The sequence below is a fragment of the Opisthocomus hoazin genome, chromosome 2 (genome assembly GCF_030867145.1).
Source record: "Opisthocomus hoazin isolate bOpiHoa1 chromosome 2, bOpiHoa1.hap1, whole genome shotgun sequence".
NCBI classification, from domain to species: Eukaryota; Metazoa; Chordata; class Aves; order Opisthocomiformes; family Opisthocomidae; genus Opisthocomus; species Opisthocomus hoazin.
Window position 1 is genome coordinate 86372252 of NC_134415.1, and position 27851 is coordinate 86400102.

At 37.2% G+C, this 27851-nt stretch overlaps 1 protein-coding gene across 1 annotated transcript; it reads right to left on the reverse strand.

Moving 5' to 3' along the window:
- Positions 1–4828: 4828 nt before the first annotated feature.
- On the reverse strand, positions 4829–27851 carry UFL1 (UFM1 specific ligase 1). The gene is made up of 19 exons (XM_075414345.1): positions 27743–27851; positions 26828–26973; positions 25736–25764; positions 24882–24979; positions 23935–24049; positions 22571–22701; positions 21877–21935; positions 18318–18464; positions 16987–17162; positions 16088–16267; positions 15577–15697; positions 12674–12796; positions 10665–10785; positions 9556–9719; positions 8056–8186; positions 7835–7915; positions 7005–7090; positions 6384–6564; positions 4829–5673 (listed from the first exon to the last, which is right to left on the reverse strand). Exons 1-19 carry the CDS (start codon positions 27817–27819, stop codon positions 5461–5463), a joined length of 2379 nt encoding a protein of 792 aa, XP_075270460.1. The 5' UTR covers positions 27820–27851; the 3' UTR covers positions 4829–5460.

Genomic DNA, 27851 nt, shown 5'->3' on the forward strand with positions numbered 1-27851 from the left:
TTTTAGTTTAGAGCCATTCCCCCTTGTGCTATCACTACACACCCTTGTGAAAAGCCCCTCTCCATCCTTCCTGTAGGCCCCCTTCAGGTACTGGAAGGCTGCTATAAGGTCACGCCAGAGCCTTCTCTTCTCCAGGCTGAACAGCCCCAACTCTCTTAGCCTGTCCCCAGATACACTTTGGTCCATGCGTAATGAACCCAAAAGACCTCACATGGGCTTGTAATTCAGAAAAGAAATAGGAAAATCGTGATGGCTAAACTCTGACTGTTGCATACAGGAAATGGGGGGGCAGGGAGAAACACTCCTCCAATTTCAGAAAAGACTTTTGGGGACCCATCAGACCCGCTCTGACACTACTAAAGCAGTTCCTGAGCTGGAACAATTTGCCGCTCTTCCAGCATGCAGGAAGGTGTTCATATGTTATTACCATCAGAGTGGTAGCAATGGTCGCCTCTAGGTTCTTGGTTGGAGGTTAGACTACATGATCTTTAATGGTCTCTTCCAACCCAAACCATCCTATGATTCCATGATGCTATGATTCTCTCTCAATATTTCACAGTTCTGGTCTTCTTTGAATTGCAGTCATCTCCTCCACTTTTTCTTGGACAGAACAGGGGCCAGCTAACTTTCACAGTCCACCACATGCACCAAGCACACAGCAGTGCTTATACTTTGCCTAAGACTCTATGCAGACCTTTAATTGATTGCAGCTGAAAGTAAGGATATTGTGTCCATTTAAAAATGCTGTCTGAAGTTAACCAGAGTGAAAAAATGGATGGCTGCTTGTGGTATGAACCACGACTGACCTCCGGGCAGATTTTTCCACAACCAAGTGCCAATACATCTGAATCATTTATCTATAATCTCAAATGGGTGGGAACTGCTCTGTATCACAGACAGAAGAAAACCCAAAACATTTAAATGACTTAAAGGTGTATTACATTATCTGAAGATGGCGAAATTGCCAAATCTGGATGTGTTCCGAAGGTATTCTGTGTATAGGTAGTATAATGCAAGATACATCAGACTGATCATTTGATTATTACTGCCAAGAATTCATCATCTCCATTTGTAGCTGGCTGGTTTACTAAACCTCTGCAGACGCTAATTTTATCATCTGCTCAAACTAGATTGAATTCTTTCCTCATGTTGTTATATACTTTATTTATACCAAGCACTTCAATGCTTATTTTTCAAGCTTACGATTTTTTTCAGATTGAGAAGAGAGAGGACAAGTTAGGTCTGAATTTGAGTCCAACAAAAGAATCACACAGAGTCATAAAATCACAGAATGATTTGGGTTGGAAGGGACCTTAAAGATCATCTAGTTCCAACACCCCCCACCCCGGCCATGGGCAATGACACCTTCCACCAGACCAGGTTGTTCAAAGCCCCATTCAACCTGGCCTTGAACTGTGCCAGGGAGGGGGCAGCCACAGCTTCTCTCGGCAACCTCTACCAGTGTCTCACAACCCTCACAGTAAAGAAATTCTCTGAAAAAAATTGAAGTACAAGTCTTGACCAGGAACATTTTGAAGATCACCAGACAAAAGCATTATCTAAATTGGTCTGTCAACAGAGCTAATGACAATTACAAATAGCTCTAACACAATATGTTCTTTCCAGAAGCGATGAGAAGTACAGGCACCTCCTCCAGCATATTACCTTCCTTAAACTTCAAAGATTATCCTTAAATTCATCTAACTGTAGACAGAGATCATTAACGACGTTAATAGAAGACATGCCCAGAGAAACACTTAAAACAGTCGGGTTTTGCCAACAGGTGCAAACTGAGTACAACTGCAGAGGACAACAAAAACTCTGCAGCTTCTTCAGAATATCAGTTCGACGATGTCTCGTACAGCTCTCGCATCTCTTGCTGAACTTCCTGAAACAGAAAGCAGCTTGTTTCATCTGTCCCCAGACATCACCTGTCTTGACCTAGCTTCCTCTTCACATTGAGGATTCAGGAAATTCATCAACCAATTGCTGTTTCTCTTTAACCTTCTTAAGTCGCTCTTCCTTTTTTTTTTTCCTAAAAATTTTTTTTAAAGATGTCATTCTTTAACAATTGCTTAAAAAAAAAAATTAAATAATCAATGATTTTGTTGTTTTCCCAAGAAACATTTTTGGCATTTACTGAATATGTTCTGTTATTTGGGTCAGCACAGAAAGGAATTCTGCTCTCGCAAGTATCCCGTTTACCCAAAAGCTTCAGATAATTACCATTTTCTATGTTTAAAGTAAAATCATCATTCAAAAAGTTTGAACAGCACATATTTGGAGGGTCATAAAGCACTCAAGGGAAAAACCACTACATGCCACCGCCTTATACTCCCCCCTAGGCACCCACTTTTGGCCCTTACTGGAGACACAATACTGGGCTACGCAGACCTTCCATCTGACCCAGTACAGTCACTTGTGTCTGCTGCAAGAGTACTAAATTTCCTACTAGAAATATCAAAAAATACACTGAGTTTTGTAGAAATTTCAATTTTCCTGGCCTAAGCAATATGCAACTGTTACTTATTGAAAAAAAAATTCAAGGAGCCACCAGTGCATCAGTAGCTGATTCAGCAGCTTACACAGAGAACCAAAGTACTGTAGCTTTATCTGAACAAGTTGTAAGATGGATTCACACAGACAAATTCCAATGTTACTACTCAGCAACTTGTGCCATGTTTTTTTTAAGAAGCTGCGAAGCAAGAGAATTGGAAAGAGGGCCACGAGTTTTAACAGAGCAACAGTTTGCTTATTTCCATCAGACCTGCCAATAACCAGCTACAAAAGTCACATTTTGCCACTTAAAAACAGGAAAAGGAAAGAGTGCCGCTGAGAAAGGTATTATTCTACCTATGGCTGATACAGCCATTCCAATTTGCTGAGAGCAGCAGCAAATGAGGCTACAAGATGCATATTTGTAAATATTTTTGTATATACACATACATGTACACATACATGTCAGCTTTATGAGTCTATAAAAATATAATGGTGGTGTTTAAACACCACAGGTGAAGGGCACAAGACATCGACACTAAATATTTATAACCAAAACAAAAGCATTAATTTGTATACTTTGTATTGCCTTTAATTTTCCTAGATATTCCAAAGGGCAGTTTTATTTTGTGAACTGCATCTCTGATTTCTAGATTACTGTTCCTCCTGCATGCATTCCTCCTAGGAAGAGGAAAACCCCCATGAATTAGCAAAATATTCAGGAAATTGTGAATATTCTTCTTCTTTCTCTTTCAAAATACTTCTAGTTCACAAACTAAAGACTGATTTTCCACATGTAAGAGACAACAAAAATATCTGGGAAGATTTTTCAACCTATGTCTCCTTGAATTCTATTAGTAGCCAGAAGATATCTCTGAATTTTAGTACTTCCCTTATACCTACTTCAAGGAATATATTTTTTTAATCATTCTTATAACATTGGTTGCAATACAGCAAGTCTAACAGATGATACAGTAAATTTTAGAAGTTCCTTATTATTCCAGCATAAAATAGCATCAAACAAAAATATGCTCAAAATGGCACGTTAAATCAAATGGTGCATATTCCCAACTGCTGTTTGAAAGCTGCAAGCTGCAAGACGATCAACCATTGGTTAAGTCAACAGAACGCATTTTAAATACCTCATCATTTAATGTTATTAAAATAATTTCATATTTGCATACAGAATGTCATATGGCATATTATTTACAAAATAGCTCAATGTCATATAAAATTGTTTACATTCAGTATAGGAACTTTATAATTGTTCTGGCTAAGTAACAAGAAATCAAACCTATTCTCTGTATGCAAACTCTATTTCTTTAACAAAGTTAAACAGCCTGACTATTTTTCATCTTCTGCTCCTCGTTGTCCTTCATTGTCAGCTATGATAGCCTCCAGTCAAGGAAAGAGAAACAACTACCTTTGCTTCTGCCTTACAACTGGCAAACCGTTTTGCCTTACAGTTGGTAAAAGATCAGCATTGATGTGAACGTTGCTCAACATTACTGTCTTTTATATATGTATAGAATTCAATTCAACCTTGGTTAATCTGTTACTGAGCTTCCATACTTGGCCTCTTCAAATTCAATTTGTTGCAATTTCAGGCTTGAGCATATTTATGATTAAGTTTATAGAGTATGTGCACTGCTGGAAAACAGAAATATCTGAACAGATTAGGGCTTGCACTGAATTTACTTTCTTTCAGCATCGAAGATTTTTGGCCAGAATGGGTGAATGACATTTTTAGTGAAAAGAACTCTATTTCTTGTTTGACTACTCAAACTTGATTTTATCCAAAAACTTGAAACTGCACACATGAAATCAATAAGCATTACTGAAGCTAAAGTAAGCATCACAGCTAAAGTATTTCCGGTTTGAAAATTACCTTCTCTTAAAAATAAATTAAGAGTATATTTGACATACAAGAATTCTGTCATTAATAGTGGCAGAACTCTATTTTACACATTTTTGCAGTTTCCTGAGGACATGAAGTATCGCTTATATAAAAATAAGGCTGGTAAAGAACTTGAGGGAATGATCATAAATTAAATTATTTTCAAGGAACTCTGGATAAACAGAAAACCACAAGCTCTCTCAAGGAGCTGACAGAATGCATCCAAATGTTTCTAACTGCTATGGGAACTGGACTAAGAACTCAACAAGTCTGCTGAATGAACTTACAGCACGTAAAATACAGCAGGCGTTAACAGCATTTATCCACTCCCAAAATACCAGTGCAAAAGGGTATCACCTCCTCTGTCCCAATCACAAGTTTTAAATGAACTGCTATTACGGACATTAACAGAATACATTAGTAGCATGAGTGTGCTGATGTTCATAAGTTTTCAGTTTATTTAGAAACTCACATTAGTACTGGGTCACTTCTCTCAAGTTCAGCAATATACACTAGTACTCCATGTTTTCACTGTTGCGGTCCAGTGAACGGAAGCTGAAAACATTCACAAATGAAATAAAAAAGTAAAGACGGCCTTTCATTGGTATACTATTAGGTATCAGCATATGTTTCAAAACTGCTCTTCGAATTCAGATATACAGACTTATCTAGAGTTATATGCAATCCTTAGATCACTATAAATCCAAATCAGAGAAGTAAAACTATAAGCCTGTGTATGTAGGGAACAGGTTACACTGTTATTTGAAGAATAACCATTTCTTGGGGCCTCACATAAAGATGCCAATTACAAAACACTAATTTCATACCCAAATTGTCCACAACTATGTTCTGTCACATCTACACTTAATGTGTGTTACATGTACACTGTAGCAGTAGATAACAAAACTCCATTCGCCACCATCACCCGACAACAGTGTTCCTTGGCTGTGATTTGCAATTGTTAAAAGCAAAACTTTGAAGTTTGTCAAGCATTTTCTGCTATCCTTTCCTTTAGGATTAAAAAAAAAAAATCTGTATCATGGATGTGGATACACTGAATAAGAATTCTATTCCTCTGTTACAGAAGACTTTCTAGGTCTGAGAACAAGATCTTTGATAGAAGTAGTGATTTCCTGGAGCTCTTTTCGAATGGTATCTGCTCCTTCCTCCTCTTCCAGGTTATCTGTTGTGTCACCGTCTCCCTGTTCAGTTTTCTTAGTCTGGCTGATCAATTGTTTCACTACTAATCCCTGGTATTTGACTAACAGAGAATGCTGATCCTGAGGGGTAAAAAACAGAACAAAACAAAGGAATGTCAATGTCACGGAGAAGGTACACAGACCTTAAATTAAAAGATTAAATTTTTAAAAAAGCATTCTCCCATTCTTGCCTGAAGAGGGTTACTGACACATAAACATATTTCCATCAAGGCATTTTGCAACCTAATCTCAGAGAGACATTCAAAGAGGCAGAAAAACTAAAGTGCATCCATGCTGCTAGAACAGGACAATTAATCACTGAAGCAGGAAAGCAATGCAGTTAGTAAACATCACCAGTTTTGGCAGTTTAGAACACTGAATTTCAATATTTTTACTTTTCAAGAGGTGTATCTTTCTTTAAAACTGAATTAGAAAAGTTTAAAAAGTAACCATGCTCTAGCTGGGAGGAAAGACAGCGTAAAAATTTTCAGCTATAAGAATTATAACATCTCCCAACACATAGCTGTCTCTATGGATGAAGGCAAAAGCTACAGTACTAATAACAGACTGATTTTTAATTTTATTTCAAAAATATTGAAGACAGATCCCTGAAATGACAGGTTTGAAATACAATACAGATCAGAGATATTGCATATTCTGCACATAGAGTAACGATTAGACGTGAAACACAAAGGTGCCAGTCTTCTGCAGCAGAAATAGTATAAGGCACAACTCTTATGTTCTGTCATAGAAAAAAGGTACTTTCCCCTTAAAAAGATAGAAAGGAATACCTCTGGGATCTTGCCACTTAGGAAATTAATGATTTGTGGTACTGATCTTCCTGGTGCATGAAGCATACAGTGTGTTGAAAACTGAAACAACAGTACTGATGTCAAGTGCAGAACAAGAGCTGGATCTTCTGTGACTTTTAGCTGTTCAATCAGAGCTTGTCTATGCTGAAACAGGACTTGCCTAAGGAACAGAAATACATTACATAAAAATATGCTTCTTGTTCCATCTTACAGTAGTTGATAAGACTCTAAAACATATCTAACTTCAATTAATTTTAATTTTCTACTCTGACTGACCAGTTCTTTATGTGAAAATCCACATAAAAAAACCCCAAAAAATAAACAGCTAGCACTGGTGTAGCTCAGATTTTGAAAAACCTCCTAGAGAATTTAGAAACTGATATGCTGCAGTAAGCAGTTAGTCAAATATGAAGTCTCCCCTCCTTCTTCTCCCATGGAATTAGGACTGCTTGGTTTTGTATTTTTCCATTAAACAGTTTGGAAAGAAAGGCTGCCTCTTACACATTCTGTGCGACTGCTACGAAACTGACCATCTGACATTTGTGCAGCAACAGAACTACATTTCGCATGCTGTGCATACAACATATAAAATTAAGGTACCTTTCTTTCTTTTTGTCTCCTTTTTTCACCATTATACCACAAATATCCACTGCAGAATCAAGGCATGAAAGAAAATCTTCTACACTCTATTAAAAAATGATACAAATATTTAATCTGTGCTAGAAAATTATAAAAAAGGTTAACTACTGTTCACAATTAATCACAGAAACAGGTGACAATGTATACCTTTGGAACAAACTATAGAAGAAAAGAAAAAGTATTTAGTAGAAATTAATTCGATTCATCTTCCAATAGTTCACATACTTCAATACTAAAACAAACTATCATCCATTAGTCTTAAAAATGCAATTAAACAAGGAATACATGTTCTACAGTTATTTACAGATTTTTTTTTTCTTAAGAAACATATCAGTATGGTCTTTTGCGTAAAATTACTTTCCTTTGTACTTACACTACCATAATCTGAAGGTAGTTTTTTTTCTTTTCAAAATACCCAGGATTTTACTAGTTAAGAAATACACAGGAGAACAATCAGGAACAAAATACAAAAAACATCAACCACTTTAAACTGCAGATTCTCTCTCAGCTTTTACTCTTCTCACCTGCACATAAAAGATACACTGGACTCCATGTGGAAGCAAAGAGCTAGGCGACTATCAGTATCAAAATGTAAGATCACTGTTTCACCTCTTAAAATTCAGATATGAAAATGTACTTACTCTCACTGACTTACACAAATTCAAAAGATTATCTTGCCTTCATCCTTCATAGCAGCGGCAGTAATGTATTACACTATATATATCAGCTGTTTATTAGCATTGTATCAGCAGAACAGGAAATCTGACCTCGAAGATTCTGGATCACTTTACCTTGCCATTCAGAGAAATATGCAGTTTAGTTAAAGGACCTTTGGAGTCTTCTGGCAATTTACCTAAAATCTTGGTTCGGACCTGTATGAGACAAGAATGGAAATAATCCATAACATTAATTACCTTTTTAGCTGAGGGCGTTTTTAAACAGAAGATAATTAAACATTAAATAAACATCACTGATCTACTTGAGACTGTCAAAAAGGAACTGTTATGTGTACCTCACTTGTGATTGTAGAATAATTTTCTGTTGTCATCATTGAATCAGATGCTAGGAAGTTGAAAATAAGATTTGTAATGTCTGTACAGACAGTCTTCAACAGGTGTTTGGCAAGGTTAGTCTGAGTCTCATCTGTTAAAAGAAGTAAGTGATTAAAAGTAACTAACTGCAATTATCTGATTCCTATGACGGTTATCACAGCACTTGCTAAAAAGTGGACTCTATCAACCATGCGTAGTATCAGAAAGTTATCTGGATACTTGAAGCTAACATCCCTCATTTGCAGTTTCCTATGGAACATTCCTCAGTGAAAAATGTGAGCTTTCAGGTCTGTAAGCACATTTTAATGCATTGTTAATATTTCAAAGATGTATCTGTATAGCCAGTAAACTAGTCCCTGTACAGTCCTCCCAAACCACTAATGAACAACCACTGCTATCCACCAACAAGTAAAAAGTATATAAAGGAAAAAATCTGCAGGACAAGCAGTTAAACAGAAGAGCAGGCACATGACCTAAGACTGAAACAGTAGAATTTTAGAAAAAAGAGGCTAAAGAACACCCGTACAAGAACAGAGGCTAATGGGAAATAATTCCATTTATTCCTAAACGTAAGACTATTGGGGGTTTTTGCTAGTCTCTCCTTTTAGAATCATAGAAAGTTTTGGGTTGGAAGGGACCCCTAGAGGTCATCTAGTCCAACCCCCCCGCAGCGAGCAGGGACACCGCTAACTAGATCAGGTTGCTCAGAGCTCTGTCCAACCTGGTCTTGAATGTTCCCAGCGATGGGGCCTCCACTACCTCTCTGGGCAACCCGTTCCAGTGTTTCACCACCCTCATTGTAAAGAATTTCTTCCTTATATCCAGCCTAAACCTACCCTGTTTTAGTTTAAAACCATTACCCCTCGTCCTATCACTGTTGTCTCTACTAAAAAGATTGTCCCCATCTTTTGTTGCAAGTTTTCCACGGGGAAAGTTCTAGAAGAGCTCCTCAGAGCTGAATACAGCCAAGAATCTTGGAAATGTCTGCAATATCTTCCTAATGCTACTTTTCTGTCACAAAATACAGGTAGCTAAAAGAAGACACCTTACAAAGTAAACCACTGCAAAACGAATCTACACCTTTTTGAAAGACTACCCTCAAGGAACAGCTACTTTCAGTATCAAATCTAGAAGACGCTTTAACAGGGGTTTCTTAGAATCAGATAGTATTTAACTCTTTCATTAGTGGCACAGGTGACAGAATGAAGTATGCTTACTAATTTTTCTATGACAGAACATAGAACATTTCTATGACAGGGATGCAAACACTTCGGAAGGACGGACAAGAACCCACTATGGATATGACATAAAGAGAGAACATATTTCAGTAAGCGTGCATAGCAATGCACTCCAGTATAAGGCCAGTGTTCAGCAGTGCAAACCCTTGAATGTAGATTCCGGAATAAATTCAACATCCTTGAAGGAGCATATTCATTTTTTAAAGTATATATTTATTGTACCTGTGAAATGCTTTATTCCCTTTTCAAATAACCGAATGTTGTTGTACAAGTTTGAGAATTCCTCCTGCAAGTCCTTCATAGTCTGTCTTCTGCTAGCTCCAGAGGAAGATGTTGAAGACGTAAAAACAGAACGCACAACTTCCTGATAAGATTTTGTTAAAGGTCTTAGAACAGGGAAGAAGAAAGGAGAAAAAAGGAACAGTAAGCAAAATGTACAACTGTAGAAGGTTTTTCCAAATGTATCAGCAAGAGAGAAAGCTATCTCTTTACACAGTAAATGAATGGGACATGAATGCCACAGAATGCTGAGATAAATAAAAAACAAATAACTGAAATCAGAAAAAAAGCACTAGGAAATTAACATGTACTTTTATAATTGCAGAAGTACTGCTGGTTACAGTATGCATGGTATGTAAATGCTTGCCAAGGTTTTAACTCATAACAAGTCCTACTGAGTCACAAACACTTTCAGGGGTCTGTGGACAAATTTAAGATCAATGACAACTGTAAGAGGGGAAGACTTCAGTTGCATTAAAATAGCACAGGGCCTGCTAAAGATGCAGTTATCATTGCACTCCAGGGTTATCCAAGCTTGGGCTGTTACAGTCCTATCATGTCCTTTTTGCCCTAAACACATATATTCACATCCTTCCTCTTGTATGGAACATCTTTTAAAAGAAGCTATTCATCTTTGCTTAGAGCAGTTTGCTGACCTAGCTTACGACCCAGTTCACACAGGTACTAGCAGAGCCACAAAAGACAGGGAACATGAATATACACCAAGGGCTGTACAGAATACGGGACTGGTGAAACCCCAACATGGATCAGCATAAGGGGGTGGAAATACACCCGTGAACCTGAAAATACACTTGCTGACAAAGGACACAGAACCCTCTACTGCAAGGCAGAAGCATTATTTCTCATTATTGTGTCAGCATGGCTTTCTAATACATAAGCAAGCATGTAACACAAAGCTGTATAGAAAAAGAATATTGTGGCTCACCTCCATCTGCAAAACACTTTTTTCTAAGCAAGAAAACAGACTGGAGAGAAGATTCGTCTGAAGTGAATCACAAACTTTCTAACACCAGTTGAATTACTGAAATTACCTTATTAGGTGTTCAGCAAGTTCTGTAACAAGCTCTTCAGGGCAATCCTGCATGTGGGTCTTTAAAACATCCTGAATTTCTTCTGGTGACATGAAAGGGAATTCCGTCTGCTTATTCCTACCTGTAGCGGCCATGAGAAACATTCATTGAGAAAACATTATATTTAGTTTTGCTGCAGTTACCCTGTGGCATGAGACATTGAAATGCCTCGAAGTCCAACCATCCACATAAATTATGCATTACCAACAATGCAAAAAAAAGGGATGACTGCACATGACAGTTAAATTTTACACATAAGAAAACCTGACAATTTCTCTTTTAATCACTTAGAATTTATTTTCTCTAATAGACAACTGAAGTAGTACATGAGGACATGCATTTTTGGTGAGAGATTTTAAACTGCCTAGCCCATCCACTAGTTTAGAAATGATGACATCACCAAGACCAATGCTTTCACAAGGTTGTTAATTTTCTTTTTTAACCCCATTTAGTAAGGTACACAATTATGTAACAGAGTATCCTAAACTTGAGGTTACGGTAGAAAATTTGAGACAGGACAAATCAAGAATATTTAACCAGGCAAGAAGTTCCAGTAACAAAATCAACTTACATTCTGCTTGCAAATGCATACAAATTAGTGCAACTATATTTTGGTTTTGGACAAAATATGAAGTTTGTCTGCATGCTGTACAATTTAGTTTTCGCATATAAGAATGAGATCAGGATGGTGACTGGAAGAGGACAGGCATTCCATGTTCCGGATACAGCATAAAGCAGGTCTATTCTGCACGTAAGGGAACTGAATGAATGGAAATCAATGATGTTCCTAGTTGTGCCACAGTACCAATGAACAACATACAAGGCTACATGAACAGGTGGAAAGGGAGCTTAAATCAGGTTCTGGAAGGGTCTTATGTATATTTGAATGGTTACATCTGAATTTATCTTGGAATTTTGGTTCAATCTATTAATTATAATACAGTAACACAAGCAGCAACAATTGTAAAACATGAAAGGCTACACCAAAAAAAAGGTGATTTAACAGTTTTACTCAGTAACTGAGCACTTGACAAGTAAAAGTTTTATATGTGAATTACAGCAATCTATAGGAGTAGTGTCACACAAAATTAAGATGCTGTACTTCACAACTTCAAAAATCATGTTTAAAAGTATTTTTCAGTCAGTATTGGAAGTCTAGATACTATAAATAAGATGGAAGTACACATTTCTGGTACTCCATCAAATAAAAGAAACAACACATAATTATGATTGTTTCATTTGCAACCAATATTTCCTAGAAGTCTAACAATGTAGGCATTTACTTCTGAGGAAGCCATCCATGCCCCTTCTCCTAACAGTAAAGGCAGAGAAATGGGCACCAATAGGGAGCAGTTCAAACTCCTCCTGTAATATATATCTAAAACAAGCGAGACAGACTAGGCCTTCAAAGTACCTACTTTCCTCCATTACAAAGTCAATACTTATAAAGGTAGCTAGCTTTTACGCAGAAGTCTCAGTTAAGCAAGGTGAATATTATTACAAATATTAAAACTTTGTATATTTTATCCTTATGAGGAAAAACATCTTCAGTACTGTTTCATTGCTGTGATTTGTTAACTTAACCTAATTTACCTCTGGAACTGGATAAGAACTTCTCCCTTTATCATACATTATTCAGTAGGTGTTAAGAAACCAAGTATAATATTCATTGCAAAATCTAAGGCATTTCCTATATAAAATCAAATTAAAAAAAACAAAACACAACTCTCATTTCCTTGACAATTTCTTTTTTAAAAACTAATTTACACTTTTCAGTGAAAATGCTGCGTCCATTTCATTTAAACAGCAACAATATATCCAATGATACAATTCTACCTAAACAGTATTCTCATCTTCTTTGATAATTTACCTGACTTTATCAATACAGTGTGGAAAAACGGAGATGTGCAAAAACAAGTGATAAAAACTCGTCAGTATGAATAGACAGTGCCCAAAATAAAATGCCAAACCTGTGCTAGTTGCTTGCAACTCTTCATCGCTGTCAGCATCCTTTCTTCCCTTCTTCTTGGTTTTCTTAATCTTGATCTCTCTAGCATTACCTCCTCCTCCTCCTCTCACGCTTCCACTGCCCTCTGGTGGAAAATCATTTGCTTAGTACACAGTAAAGTTCCAGCACTTAAAAAGTTTGCAATATTATGGTAATTTATCTGCATCACTTGTTAATGCTGAATTAGGTGTATGGTCGACACACTGGAGGCAAGGGATGCCATCCAGAGGGACCTTGACAGGCTGGAGAGGTGGGCCCGTGCAAACCTCATGAAGGTCAACAAGGCCAAGTGCAAGGCCCTGCACATGGGTCAGGCCAATCCCAAGCACAGTTACAGGCTGGGTGGAAAATGGAGTGAGAGCAGCCCTGAAGAGAAGGACTTGAGGGTGTTGGTTGATGAGAAGCTCATCATGACCCAGCAATGTGTGCTCACAGCCCAGAAGGCCAACCGTATCCTGGGCTGCATCAAAAGCAGCGTGGCCAGCAGGGTGAGGGAGGTGATTCTGCCCCTCTGCTCTGCTCTGGTGAGACCCCGCCAGGAGTCCTGCATCCAGCTCTGGAGCCCTCAGCAAAGGGCAAACAACAAATTAGTTAGCTCATAGGTTCTGTAATCCATGTGTTCACACTGCAGACAGCATCTCCATTTGCAATACTGGCCCTTTCCACAAGGTAATCTGCTCTGTTGTTTGTTCCCTTTATCACACCTTGTTCCCTCCTTTTTTTCACTTGAAAGAAATTTAAACTCCAGAATAAGTGGTTCTATATATGCACTGAGTCTTGAGAAAGTAGTTAGCTTCCCATTTAAATAAAAGGTCTAAAATTTCAAGCAACCACGTTGTTACTACTACTATCACTTAAAAGGAAACATAAAGACAAGATGCAACTCCTCACAAAGCTAACTGGATCTGTTCTGTGCTATAGACAGATTTCTAAGCACTACTTTGCAGGAACAGCAAACTAGTTCACTTGCAGCTAGCAGCGGATGGTGTACTTGTGAGACCTTCTGAGTTTGTGATCTGTCCAACAACAACAAAAAAACCCTGGTGTTTTTCACAAGCTTATGTGAAATGCAACTGCATTCAGCTGAGCAGATGCAAGCTCTTCATCAGCTGTGCAATATACTACTTATTTTGGAAACAAACTCCCCTCGCTCTGTATTCCACTTTATAGCCATATAGAAAAAGTTGCAATCTGCAGTCAAGATCTTATCCACAGAGAGATGAAGCAGGAGAGATACCGCCAGAAAAGCCGTTATTTTATGACAATAGGATACATGGACTATAATGTACACAAAGGGTTACAAGAATACATGCCTCTACAGATACTTGTTTGTAACAGACTATTGCAAATGGTATTATAAATAGACAAAAGAGAATCTATCTTGAAAATTTTCATTAATCCAGTACACAGCAGAATCCATATTTGTAATGAATTGCATTAATATTATGCCAAGTCAGGTTACACTTAATCCTGTACACAGCAGAATCCATATTTGTAATGAACTGCATTAATATTATGCCAAGTCAGGTTACACTTAAGCAGTAGATACTGATATAGTCACATGCAGACCTTAAGGTAAGCAACGTGACATTGGCCATGTTTTCCTGTTACACAGTAACAACATCTAGTCCTTAAACCATGTTGTTGATCGTTTTAAGGTAATACACCTAACAGTCCATAAAAAAAACACTTCAGTGGGTGGATGGTGCAGCGTACGTTACCTGTGGATATGAATGTGTCTAGACACGTAGTACATGCTCAGTAGAGTCTCACTTCTCAGAGGGCTGGAAACTAAAGTCATTCTATTTATGACAGTTCAATTAAAGTTCAAGCTTCTCTGCTTCAGCTCTGGCCTAGAAAAATCTGCTGTCTCTTGTGGCAAGAACAAGTTTAGATGCCGTGCCAACTCAGTTATGGCCTTTTTAAGTGTAGAATGCAACGTTTTATTTTTCAGATGAGTATATTCAATCAAGCTAGATGCACCAGTGCTCTAATTCTCTTACTTTCAGTAGCACACAAAATTCTGCATGTGAGTTCAACACAGATCGCTCAGCTCTGCTGTAGCAACACAAGAGCCACATAAAGTTTTTGGGACTGAAAATAGAGTCTTTAGCCTGAAAAATGTTTTAAAAACCAGAAAGATTTGAAAGGGCTAAACCCACACATTTTTATTCTTTCTAAGATTAAGTTGTATTCTAAACAGCCAACACACAAATGGAGTAAGGCTTAGGATTAATTCAGCCCAGAATATATGTTAAACTGTGTGAATCTCCAAATAACTGTTATGCATGCAAACAGAAAATTGTCTGGCATGGGATTCTCAGAAAAGATGTACAATATTCTCCAAAAGCCCCCACCTTAATATCGCATTTCTCAGTTCAGACAGTGATTTGGAAGTAACTCCTCAAGACTATTAAGAAATTTTCCTGGATCCCTGAAAAGTGGAGAGTAAGAGTGTATCCATACTGTGTAATAAAAAATGGTACAGGAGTCCTCAAGCTAATACTGGTTTGGTCAATCCTCACTGCACAACTCAATCTTACGTGACCATACCATATACACTGATAAATGAACATGGATTCCTACCTTCTAAAGCAAGCTGCCGTGTGTTGGACTAAGTCAAAATATCTTTACGGTACTTCCTCTGCATTTCTAAATCTGAAAATAGTTATCATGGACATAGCTCAGACATATCTACACCTACAGTGTAATGGTGAGAAGTGGCTGGATTATTTCTTAAATATCTTCAGCAATGGACTGTAGGCAACTAATGAACTGCAAAATATAGTAACATTGTATTTGAGTATTTCTAAGCCTAAACAAATCTTTTTTTGCTTTTCTTTAACCTAAATATTGATGCTTTACCTGTTGCTTTCTTTCTTCTTTCATCCTTCTTGTCTTTCTTATTAGCATATGAATTCTCTAAACCAGAAGCCTGTTTTAAATCTTCTTCAGTGATTAAATTAACAGGGTTATTTTTCATTTCCTAAAATGAAGAACATGCACTTAACAGCAAAAAGATACACACAGCAACAAAAGATACATAAGGACACATTTAATCCATTTAGCCATTTTTAAGTCCACTAATCTAACACCATGTTTTCCAAGGGCAACACATGAAAAGACTTTTATTCCTCTCTTCAAAATTCAGCATCTGATTGTACTGTTAGTGTGATGGTGTTCCCTGAGTGCAACTGAATATACATTAAATTACACTGATTACATATACAAACCTTTTCTTCATTTTTGCTCTTCTTCTCAAGTTATATTTCAGATGACATGCAAAGAGATTGTAACAGCAAATAGAAAGTTATGTAAACTATACTCCAACACTCAACATATACTGCACCTTGACCAATTAAAAAAAACCCTGTACCTTTTCAGCTTTCTGTTGCATCATATCAGAAAACAGGTCAGCACAGCTGCTCAGAAATTTCTCACTGACCACAATGGTGTCACTGAAGACTACACCTGAAGAATTTTTGTTTAAAGATCTCATCACATGCTGAAGCAAAATCCCAACATCTTCTACTGACAATGAACTTGGCAGAAGAGTCTAGGGTAAAGAAAATCAAGATCACTTACGTACAATAATCTCTCATGGAATGGACAGACTTACTTGTATGTGGACAAATACAATCCGCAGACACCCCATGTGACATCTGTTAACTATTTAGAATATATTGTACTTTCAAAATTAAATTGGTGATTTAAAAGCAAACAGTATATTAAATCTTCTAACATCCCAAATCAACGTTGCTCTAGAATATGTCTTACATCTGGAAAAATGCATGACAACATCTTCAAAATGCAGCTCAACAGATGCAGAGTAACAACAAACACAAAACAACAGTAGGCCTCCTTACAAGTCACAAAGTAGTGCTGTAAGGCCTAAAACTAGGATTTAGCCAGGACAAAATGGCTAATATCCCTGTGCTTACCAAAACTGTCATAAGAGTCTAGTTTAAACTTTTTTTCCAACTCCCCCCCCCCCGAAATATATTGCTCTCCATCAGAATACATTAGCACTAATTTTGAAACGAAAGTTAGTCTTAGCTATCTATCAACTGAATACTGACATGCCCTTCTCCTGTTTCTGTTCAGACCAACTTAAAGGCAAACAACGCCTTTTTACTTGCTATCTTAAACAGAATATTCTTCTTGACAATATGGAATTTTCGTTATATGTATGTGGAGTTTCAATGAAGTATCATTTGACACAAAAATAAGATGAAATAAATAAATTTAACAACAGCAACGGAAAGGATTGCTTACTGCTACATCTATCCAGTTTCTAGAGCTCATGGCTTCTTCTACAGAGGCTTCAACTTGATCCACAATTTCTTGACCAACACAAGCTGCTCTCAGAAATAAGAGTTGTGTGGATTTGTATCTTTTTTTAATGTAGCCTGCTGGGTCGGGGATGCCAAGTCTGTACAATGCATCAAATTCTATAAAAGAGTTAGGTGTCTGTTACATTTAAGTACCTTCATATACTTACAGGATCTTATGTGGTAATCTTTTTTTGAAAGCAGGAAACAAAGAATTACATATAGTTTTCACACAAGTAAATGCAGCCTCAAGCTGATACTGACCTAAAACTTCGTTCAGTACAAGCCACACCTAAAGCTAAAGTTCATAGAAATTTGAAGATTAAATCATGGACATGACTTTAGTCTGAGTTTTGGAAAAAAAATGTTTTTTTTCAGATTCTTACAACATTAAGTTTATCTTTGCAATTATATCCTTCCAAATTATTCTAATGTAACATGAACAATATTTATAATCTATATAATATAAAATATTTCGTCTTCAAAAGTTACTCTAATACACTCGTAGAATCATCCAATGCCTCACCAGGAAAGCATTTCAACTATTTGGCAGTTTATACTTATACATTCTAAAAACATTCAAAGACTTTGACAGATACTCTATCGGTCAAGCAATATTACAGAAACACTTAATACTACTACAGTAAATTATGCTGAACCTTTTCAAACCACAAGACTAACTGTTATTTAGGGACTGGCCCTTTGGGACCATAAGGGTACATTCCTCTGTTCACGTCCACATTTTCCCATAGCTCCTGTTTTAAAATGCCATCATCCAGCATTGCTCAGCTTTAAGTTAGACAGACTTGTCTGGATTCAGATCAGGACACTAGTGCTACTCACTCCAGCTCTACAAATCTTGTTTTGGAAAAGGTTCTTCCTGCGCACTGCACGCTTGGCTACCTGGAATATTAACAGCCAAAGTTTGATTGTAATTTGGACACCTGGACTGAAACTCCAAACACGTGGGTCAAAAATGACCATCTGAGAAGTGTACAATGAGCATTCTAAGCAATGTTTTCAGAACAGCAATCAAAGTAGCATTTGTAACTCTGTGAGAAATAAAGTTACTGTTTAGCACAATGGCTCTCTGCTGAAATATGGTTCTTTATATATAAGCAAGACGGTATTTTACCAAATGAGTATCAACTACTGTATTGATTTCCACTTACTCTTGTGAGGCTACACTCTTGACACAAGCTATACTAGGGTAAGATCAATTACCTAAACTAGTTTTGGAAAGATATTTTATCTACAAAAATAAAGATTAATTACCTAAGTAACCATTCTGCTTGAAAAAGGAATCCACCCAGTTGCTCTGCGTTCTGGCATAGATGTCTGGAACAAACACAGCCTTATCCTGTCTCCCACCAACCACGGTGCCTTTTAGACGACCACTGTTAACAAGTTCTTCTAGCACAGCTACAAGAAAAAAATACATGAAGCGACATTTTCCACTTCAATATACCCATTAATGAAAACATAGCAATTCTTTTCCATGTTTTGTTTCTTCCTCTTTTCTACCCATTAGTTGTTTTTCTTTTTACTATTAATTGAAAAAAAACAAAGACCAAACTGCAAGTGCTTGTTCTAGTGAAGCATTTCCGAGTTCTATCAATTATTTTCAAGACTTCTATGAATGTCTTGAGAAAAGCTCTGGAAATCATATAATGTTTCAAAACAGTGAGTCACAATGGCAGGATCAAAACACTTTTTACTGAACATATAACTACACATTTTCAGCTTTTAATTTAGAAAATGTAGTCATAAAAGAATCCTTCTCTGGCCAGACAATAAAATATACGAGCACTTTATTAATAATGTTCTCTTCAAATTCACCACTTGCATGATAACCAAGGTGGAAAAAAGAGAGATCTGAACACACTAAAATTACATGAAAAATTGCTACCTAAAGTGCATAAAAGTGAGCACCTCCTACTGGTGACCATCTTCACTGTTTATAATGTTCACACTGTTGTTGCCAATAACAACCTCCTGGTAACGCACAAATATCGGTGACAAAGAACATACTGGTAACTGGCAGTACCAAAGTACTAAGCCTATCTCGATGCTAAATAAGGTATTTTCAAACCATTAAAGGTGCACAGTAATATCTGATTTGCCTTCTATGTTCTGCTTTTGTCTTTTCGTAAATCACTAGGTATATTAAAAAAAATCAGTGACGTCAACTGCCAAGCTCTGCTGATTTCTAGAGCTTTGCTAGATGGCCTTTTTACCTTCAGTTTGTGTTGATTTCGATTTCATTAAAAGACAGATTTTACCCTGGAACAGAACATTAAATGGTGTCACATGGTACGGCTCCTTCCTCATTAAATATGAGTCGCAGCCAGCATTTCAACATGCTTAGTACAGCATATGGAGGCTTAACTCACCTACACAGGAAAACCTGGTTCCAGAAGAAACACTACATTTTAAACCATGATTTTTAAAGTCAGACACGCCATTAGCGCAGATAAACCTCTATAAGCTAGCAGCTATTGAACATGACTGTCACTTACAAAGTTGAACAGTAGTTACACTGAAAAAATGTAGAAGAAAGTGAACCAGATTTAAACAAGATAGTTTTATACAGTCTAAGACAAGAGCTAGAAATCATGTTCTTCCATGGATCAGTTACCTTGTGTAATATGGAGCTTACAAGACAGATTCTGAAAATGAAATCAGATTGTTGGACTTACTAATAGATTAGTTACCCTAGAAAATAAGACTCAATGTGCCTATTCTTAAAAAAATTGTCAGACAACACACTTTGCAATCTCATCTTGTTCTCATTGAAAGTTTTTGGGATAAAGAGTAAGACTTATATAGGTATTTCAAATCATTTTGTGGAGCACTAGCAATAAACCAGAGTCTTTACAGCGAAAGGGGAAGAAAAGAAGATGCCAATTAATTTTTGCATTATTTCAAGTGCCAGTTCTAAAACTCCAGGGCAGAGAAGGTGCTTTCGTAGGAGGTTTCACAGCCCCTACTACAATTAAGTCCAGATAATCCTTTGTTTTAAAACAGAACAACAGGACCTTTGCAGAACCGCTGTAATCTCGCACATATTTTTAAAGGTGATTGAGTCGTTTGTAGCATCCTGTTAGGTCTCTGTCAAAGTCTGGCAAAGACAACAAGCACCCCTCCACGCCTGTCCTACGTCAGCAATACAATATTCAGAAATGAAGAACATCTGTGCTTTCATTATGCTTTGTAATTAGTGTTTTAACTTCAACAGCTTCTAATTTCTAAAATTATTTCTTTTCTATTGTAACTTCATGTCAGCTTAACATGAATAGCAGCACAGCTATGTGACAGAACCAAAGACTATTGTTTATCTTGTCTAACACTAAGTGTCGATTAAATAATTAGCTGTTTGTAAATTACACAAACAGTACACTGAAATTACCTTTTTTTTTTAATGCAAGCGGCACAACACTGAGAAAGAGCACTTTAAAACACATTGAATCATAGAATCATAGGTTGGAAAAGACCTCTAACATAATTCAAAAGATATTTTTCAAGTTTCCAGCATTTGTGGAATTGAAATGCTATCTCAAAAAGTGAATAGAATAAAATCAAATGCGCCCTGGCAGTGAGTAAAAAGCTCTTTGAAACTGACGAAACTCCAGAGGAAATAAAATACAGTAAGAAAAACAAAAGAAAAAGATGAACAAACGCACAAAAAAAAAAAAACAAACAGAAGAAGAAAGTACTAGAAATACACTTAGCCATTGCAACAATTACTGGTGACAGGAAAACACTAGAACTTCAATTCACATTAACACTGTACTTGAGCAATACACGATCAGGTACTTGTTCATGACCTGCTCGAAACACTGAAACAGCATACTGTAACACTACTGTAACACAGTTTAGTAAATTTTCCTTTTAATCTATGAATACCTAGCTGGCACATTCCAAAAAAAGAGGAAAACTTCAACTGATTATGTGAAAGTAGAGTGTTTACATAATTTTATTTAAATGCTAAGATTTTCGTTTTTAATGAATAAGCTTGTCGCAAAGAACAAGATGGTAAGCAGAGAGGTATTACAGTGGAGCTAAAGTGTGCAATGCCCCGAAGGTAAAAAGACACAACCAAACAGAAGAGAAATATTGACTTTCATGAGAAAAGATAGAAAACCATTAAAGGATTCTGAAGACCAGCAGCACTTGGTCAGCCAGCACACAAGACTAATGATGCTTGAAGCAGCATTTTGGACAGAGGGAAGGGGATTCCTGGTAGTCAAAGAAAAGCTGCAACATTAGAAGTGAGAAACAATGAAATACTCCCTTAAAAGTTTCTGCAGTTGGATAGGAATTTTTTATTAATTTCGAATTTAAAAAGGAACTGCGGAAAATAAAAGCAAACAGTTTAAGGATATGCTTTATCTCTCAGCACATAAAGACTTTTAACTAAGAGCGTTACAAAAGCTCTGCCTCCACTATCACAGAGAAAAGTCAACAAATAAAATCCAGAGCGGCTAATGCCATTTGGCTTCATAAAATCTGTCCTCTTTTGTGTGCTTCACTGATAAAACTGCCAGTAGCTAAGGGCAAATAATGAAACGGATGACAAACTGAGTACTGTACTTGCATCATTCTGCCCCCATAGGCATTTCATCAACATATGCTCTCCTTGCTTTAGATAGAGAGAACTTCAGTTATGGATACCACAACAGGTTTAGCACTCTTTACATTAGAGAGAAAGATACTGCTGACTATTCCAGAATTAAGGCAATGTACTAAAATGCTTCTATGAAAGCATACTTCTAGTAGTGAAGAATCTATGAATTAGCTAACAAAAATACAAAACAGTCTGAATGAAACTCACAATAAAGTAAATGTTCTTGAAATCCATACCGAGTGATCAAGTTACTTACAGGTGTAGGCCTTGGAGAAAAGAAAAACAAAACAATATAATGACCTGAAATTGATGTAGAGAATCTAGAAATAAGAGGTTACTCCAGACGGACAAAACTACATAATATCTTAACCCCAGTGTGCTACTGTTTAACACAGTTCACAAGGTTTTAATTTTGAATTACTATGAAGTTATATAACAAAGCTATGATAATTTCTGTAAGGAAACTTTTTCAGTCCCAAGTTTTTCTCTCCATATAAACTGACACAGAAGATTATTGATTTAATAAGAAAAAATTATCTGTAATCACATATAGTGGGTAGACATCAATATGTAATTGACTGGGAGTGGAATGACAGTGATGACAGAGACTGTCCAAACAAACAAAAGAACTAGTGATTAACATTTTCTTTAGCCAAAAAACTTAAGTATGTTGCATATTGTATATTGTTATACTTTCCTTTTGCTCCTTTCAAAAGGAGGTCCCCATTTCAAAAAAGTGAGTCCAATATAACTAAATATTTCACCCCAGGAACTGAATTACGCTTAAAGAAATCTGTCTATAGGCCTTTATTTCCTTTTCTTTTTCAATCACAAGTGAATTTGGTCCAAAAGACCCATGGTAAAAATATTCTAATACGTGGTTGCAGGTGTTGCACTTTACCGAGTAATCGCAGTGAAGAGACCACGAATGCGCGCTCGATGCCGGGACACAAAGGCTTCTGTAAAAAACACCCCACGGTTTTCCTGGTCTAGTTGTCCATGAATAATTCTACCCAAACGCCTGGACAATGCCTGTAAATAGAAGCTGGGATGACTGCTAAAATTGCACTTTAATGATGTTAAAAATTAATCAAAAAATTTGTATTAACAAATCATCAAATTAATTTTGCTAAGACAGACAAAATATTCAGTAATGAGGACTACAAGTGGAAATTATTATTTAGATATACTGAGAATGTGTCTACTTGTAAGTTGACGACATTACAGCCCACACTCCAAACTTCAGGGAATTCAGCTTTCCTAATAATGACCTCTTCTATCAGATATATGTGTATCTAATGATGAAAGAAAATTTTGCAAAAAAAAAAAAAAGTATGGTTCAGACACGGACAATGAAAACTAAGATTTAACCTTTGTATTAATTTTGTACAAACCACTGGCAGACGACTTCACTATCCAGTTTTTCTAACAGTCCAGACAAAATTAGCAACAATAAACACAAAAGAACAGGTGCAAACAGTATATAAATGTGCATCCTTGTAAAGTGAACTAGCCCCAGGAAATACTGCCCAGGAAACAAAGAGAAACCATGTAGTAACTTTTGCATGTTAGAAATGTTTTTGTAGAAGCTGATCATGCAACAAATACTAGAGGAAATCCATGGATAAACTGAGAGTCAACAAGGTCCTCTGTGGCACCCCATATGACTGTTCACCTAACATATGCCACAGGATTACCCTTTGAAAAAAATACCTTCCGAACAAAATCCAGCCTTGACTGAAAGTTAACAATGGTAAGAGAATTCTCCCTAATCCTTTTAAACACTACAACACTCCTTAACAAAGGTAAAATTTTTTTGTTTGTACTCTGAATGTCTGGCTTCAGCTTCTAGAAATGAAAGTTCATTTTACCTTTTCTGAACAAACTGAAAGGTCTCTACCATTGTATTTCTGCTTCCTGGGTAGCTAATGAGACAGATTAAATTAACCCTACATCTTGTCTCTAATACTTTAAAGAAAGAAATTTTCAGATCTTCCACTAATCTAAATTGTTCCTAACATTCCTAATCCTAACCTATTCCCAACAGTCATAAAGACTCTGAAGAAATTTTGCCAAAACAGTGAAAAGGTAAACATCAACCTTGACCTGTGAATAGCTGTTACACTGCAACCTTTATGTATCTAAAACTTTTCTGCTTAGAATGACAAGCAGCTCATCACAATTAAAGCTATGGGTAGTGCAAAGACGACAAAAGAAGGTGAACACATTCTATTCCACATTTGCAAGGTTGGTGGCTTGCATCACCTGTGTCAGGAAGTCTCCCGGAAGGTCGTATGCCTTGCAGAGCTCCGATATTGTCACTTGGCCAGTTTCCTGTAGTTTATCATTTATTTCTTCTGCTAATTGATCCAAGTAACTCCTTATTTAAAAACAAGAAAAACAATCCCAACACATTAAGTGTGAGATTCAAGATTAACATATTATCCATGTGCTGAATTATTAATTGACTTGGCACTATAACTCTTTCTGTAGCATCTTTCCCAAAACAAACTGGAAATTATTTTAAATTAATAAAGGAGAACGATATCTGTGAAAATGTGGGTTTTCTTCAAAAGCCTGCTAACCAGGCAGCTAGTATTGAAATTGGTCATTTACCTACTTGTATGAAACTGTCAAAAAGCAGGAACAGGAAAACATTGTATGTCCACGAGACTTACAAAAGGGTTTTAGTGAGCAAGATAGGTCTTAATTATTTCAAGAGAGCCAGCAATGTCACATTCTTTGCCAAGAACAATTCCCGCAGCACAATCAATAATAGAGACAACCCCGTAAGACTATTACTTCAGTGGCTGTTAGTATGCTGAATGCTTGCTAATACATCTTAGGCTTAAGAGGTACAGCAAGAAGTGGGAAAAAATGTCAACAGGTGAGGCAGATAGCAAAGCCACAAAGCAAAGGAGATCTGGCTGCTGTACACAAAGACACTGGGTAAGAAATGAAGCCTCTTAAGTGCAGGATATTGGCAGAGACATTCAGCAAGGCCTTTGCTCCATGGATTCACTGGATGGTCTCCTAACACAGGTCTCACTTGGCATTTGGAAAAGAAGCACTGATCACCATCAAGCAGCCCTAGCAGCAGTCAAGAAAAATGTATTTCACTTCAGAAGTAACAAAGGCTGGCCATCACTTTTAGTATGCATTTTAAAAAACAACTGATGTGAATTATACATGTTGCTCCTGAAAGTACTCACTCATTTATAAGCTGTCCCAGTACAAGCTGAATAGTTTTTTCTGATTTAACGATGTCATTAGCCCTGTTTTCAATGTGCAGAAGGTCCACATTTATTACCTAAAAAAAACCCCAACAAAACCTCTTATCAGGACTTTCAATTGAAATTGACTCTCAAACATTGAGACATTCTACTTACACATTTCTATCTCTTGAGGAAAGCTGTTTATTTTCTACTATTGCATACATATGCAGTTCATCTGTGATTTGCAATAAAGCGTCAATGCTTTAGGGGAGAAAAGCTCTCTTTGCAACTATGACAAGGTTAAAAGAAACTTATATAATAAACAATTCCAGAAAGCTATGAACAACAAATATTAAATTGTCTTTCAGAAAGGTTTTCTGATTCCAAGTAATTTTACTCAAGCCAGAAGGGAAAATTAGTCACAGAGGAAGACTACTGGAGGATAAAATTAGTGGAGAAAAGCGATTAATGAAGGAAAAGGGAAGATCCAGAGGGGCATGCAAAGTTAATTATGCATGCTCCTGCAGCTTTAAATTTAAATGGGAAACATATTTCTTTTCTGTTTGTCACTCTAAGTTTACAAAGGAAGAGTTCATAAAGTAAATCCTATATTTTAGTGGCGATTTCAGAGGTCCTAGATTATGGCTCAGCAGAGAGAAGCTTTCAATAAAGCAATAAATGGACTGAAAAAGTAATGTGCAGCACTCTGACATGAGCTACCAGCTCTTCATAAAATCTGTTCTCTATTAAAAAAATAACTTAGCTGGAGCATACCTGATGAACTCCATATTTACAATATACATGGTGAAGAAAAGAAAGAAGTATATAGTTTTTTATTACTAAAAAGTTACCTGTTGTAAGTCAACAATGTTTACTCGACCTTCAAAAAAAAGTACAAATAAACTTTTAGTATATAAAACATGTTTGAACAGATTTAGAATATAGCATAGTCCATCGTGTACAAAACATATCTTCATGAATTTTTTGTAGACCAATTAAACCAACTTTAGGTTTATATATCATCAAATCATAGAAATCACAGGTGGTCAGTGCAAGATCTCCCATGCTGCTCTATCCTATGGCCTTGCTGAAAATCAATACAGAAACTGCAGAGGTAATCATCACTGTTCAAACTCCCTCCCAATTAGTTACTGCCTTGACGCTGATCTGGATTCTACCACTAGTCCATAAGTATCAAAATGGAGACTGCCCAAACTTTCTACCTTTGCATGATGCTACTAACAAAAAGCAGCAACTTTAAATTCAGTTCAAGCTATCATACTGATATGATACACAATGGAGTAACACAAACTGAGGTATACTTGTGGTAATTGTAAGAAAGTGACTAATCTGTATGAACATAATACGGAAATTAATTTTCCAAACACACGATGCTGTGAAATTCACCCTTAAATATAGCTACAAGTACAATAAACTGTCTTCTCATTAAAACCATTGACAAAAAGCAATTTGAAGCGTATTTGCCTCCTTATATATCTAAGTCAGATCTTACAAAGCAGATGTCTCTTCACACTGGTAAAATAGAACACCTATCAACGACAATCTAAAAATACTATTATTAGTAATGATGTGAAAGGACAATGATTTTGAAAATCTGAGTCAAGGCCAAACATCTGGGCCAGGCACCCTACTAAAATACCAAATTTCCCTCAAATGGGTTCTTAGACCACTTCTACCTCAGAAATTCTGCATGGGTGAAAATGAACCAAGTAGCATATTTTGATATGCTTACCTAAAAGCTTAATACAGGTCTTAAGTAAAAATAAAAAAACACTAGGTGAATCCACGTGTAGATAAAGCAATAGGAAGCAAGTTCACTTTTTTCTGCAAGATTAAGGGTACTGAACAAAACATTCAAATTCTTTCTCTAGTCTTCAAAATTAACTTCCAAATCCAGGGAATAAAGTAAATGCCACACTTACCACCACAAACGTGAAGCTCATCCCGGATCTCCCTACTAATCTGTGCTGGAGTGACATACTCTTTCCCATCAAGTGTGTGCACTACTTCCAACTGCTTTTCCGCAATCAGTTTAGTGACAATTTCTATACAGTTCCGTTCTGACAATCTATGAACAGCATGAAGAATAATCAGTTATTCTAAGTACCTGCTAAAATTATCTTTAAACTGATGTTTCAGAAATACTGAACACAGGAAACACAATGAAGATTACCTGCCGTTCTGCGCACTTTTTATGACCAAAAACTAATCCCCCGAAACATCAATATGGCTTCGCTTACTTGGGTCACCTCTCTAAAACGACTTTCCTGAACAGCTGTCAGCAACTTTTGCTGTAAGAACCCACGTGCCCATGAATTTAGGAATGGCTGTGCTTACAGAATTTGTGTCTTTGATCCTTCTGTACCTTATTTTAGGGTTTTTTTGTTATTGTTCTCATTTAGGATTTTTTTTTCTTTAATAAAAAACAAGTTTTGGGCAGCAACCTCAACTACCCAACAACGCATAAGAAACCGAGCACTAGAGCCGTGACGACGTTTAGCAGCTCGAACTTAACGTCGATTACGTAGCCAAGCACTTCCCCGGACCTGCACGTACCCTGAGGAGTTCCTGGATTCCCCCCCGGGGCTCACCAGCACCGACAGGTCGGTGGGACTGGTTTTAATTTTTTAAACAATGAGGGACTGCAGAGAGGCAGCGCCTGGCTGAATCCCCCGGGCCCCCGCCGCGTGTCAGGACCGGGGGCCGCGGCACAGAACTCCCCGGGGCCGTACGGGCCGAGGGCGGGAGCGGAGGGCCGCCGGCGCGGGGAGGGGGTCGCCGGCAGGCGGTTGGCGGCGGGCCCCGGAGGGCGCAGCGGGGGCCGCCGCCCTGCTCACCTGTGAGCCACCTCAGCAAACTGCGCCCGCTGGAAATCGGCCGCCAAGCGCCGAATCTCCTCCCAGGCGGCCGCCATCGCCGCCGCGCCGCTACACGTCAGCCCCGCCG

What these genes read in the sequence shown, in the direction of transcription:
- UFL1 (XM_075414345.1), bottom strand. Translation starts at nt 27,819, where the DNA reads ATGGCGGCCGCCTGGGAGGAGATTCGGCGCTTGGCGGCCGATTTCCAG. An exon ending in CAAGCAGAATGGTTACTTAG is followed by an intron (nt 17,163 to 18,317) that starts GTAATTAATCTT and finishes ACTCTTTTATAG; the next exon opens with AATTTGATGCATTGTACAGA. An exon ending in GTTGCAAGCAACTAGCACAG is followed by an intron (nt 10,786 to 12,673) that starts GTTTGGCATTTT and finishes TGGCCGCTACAG; the next exon opens with GTAGGAATAAGCAGACGGAA.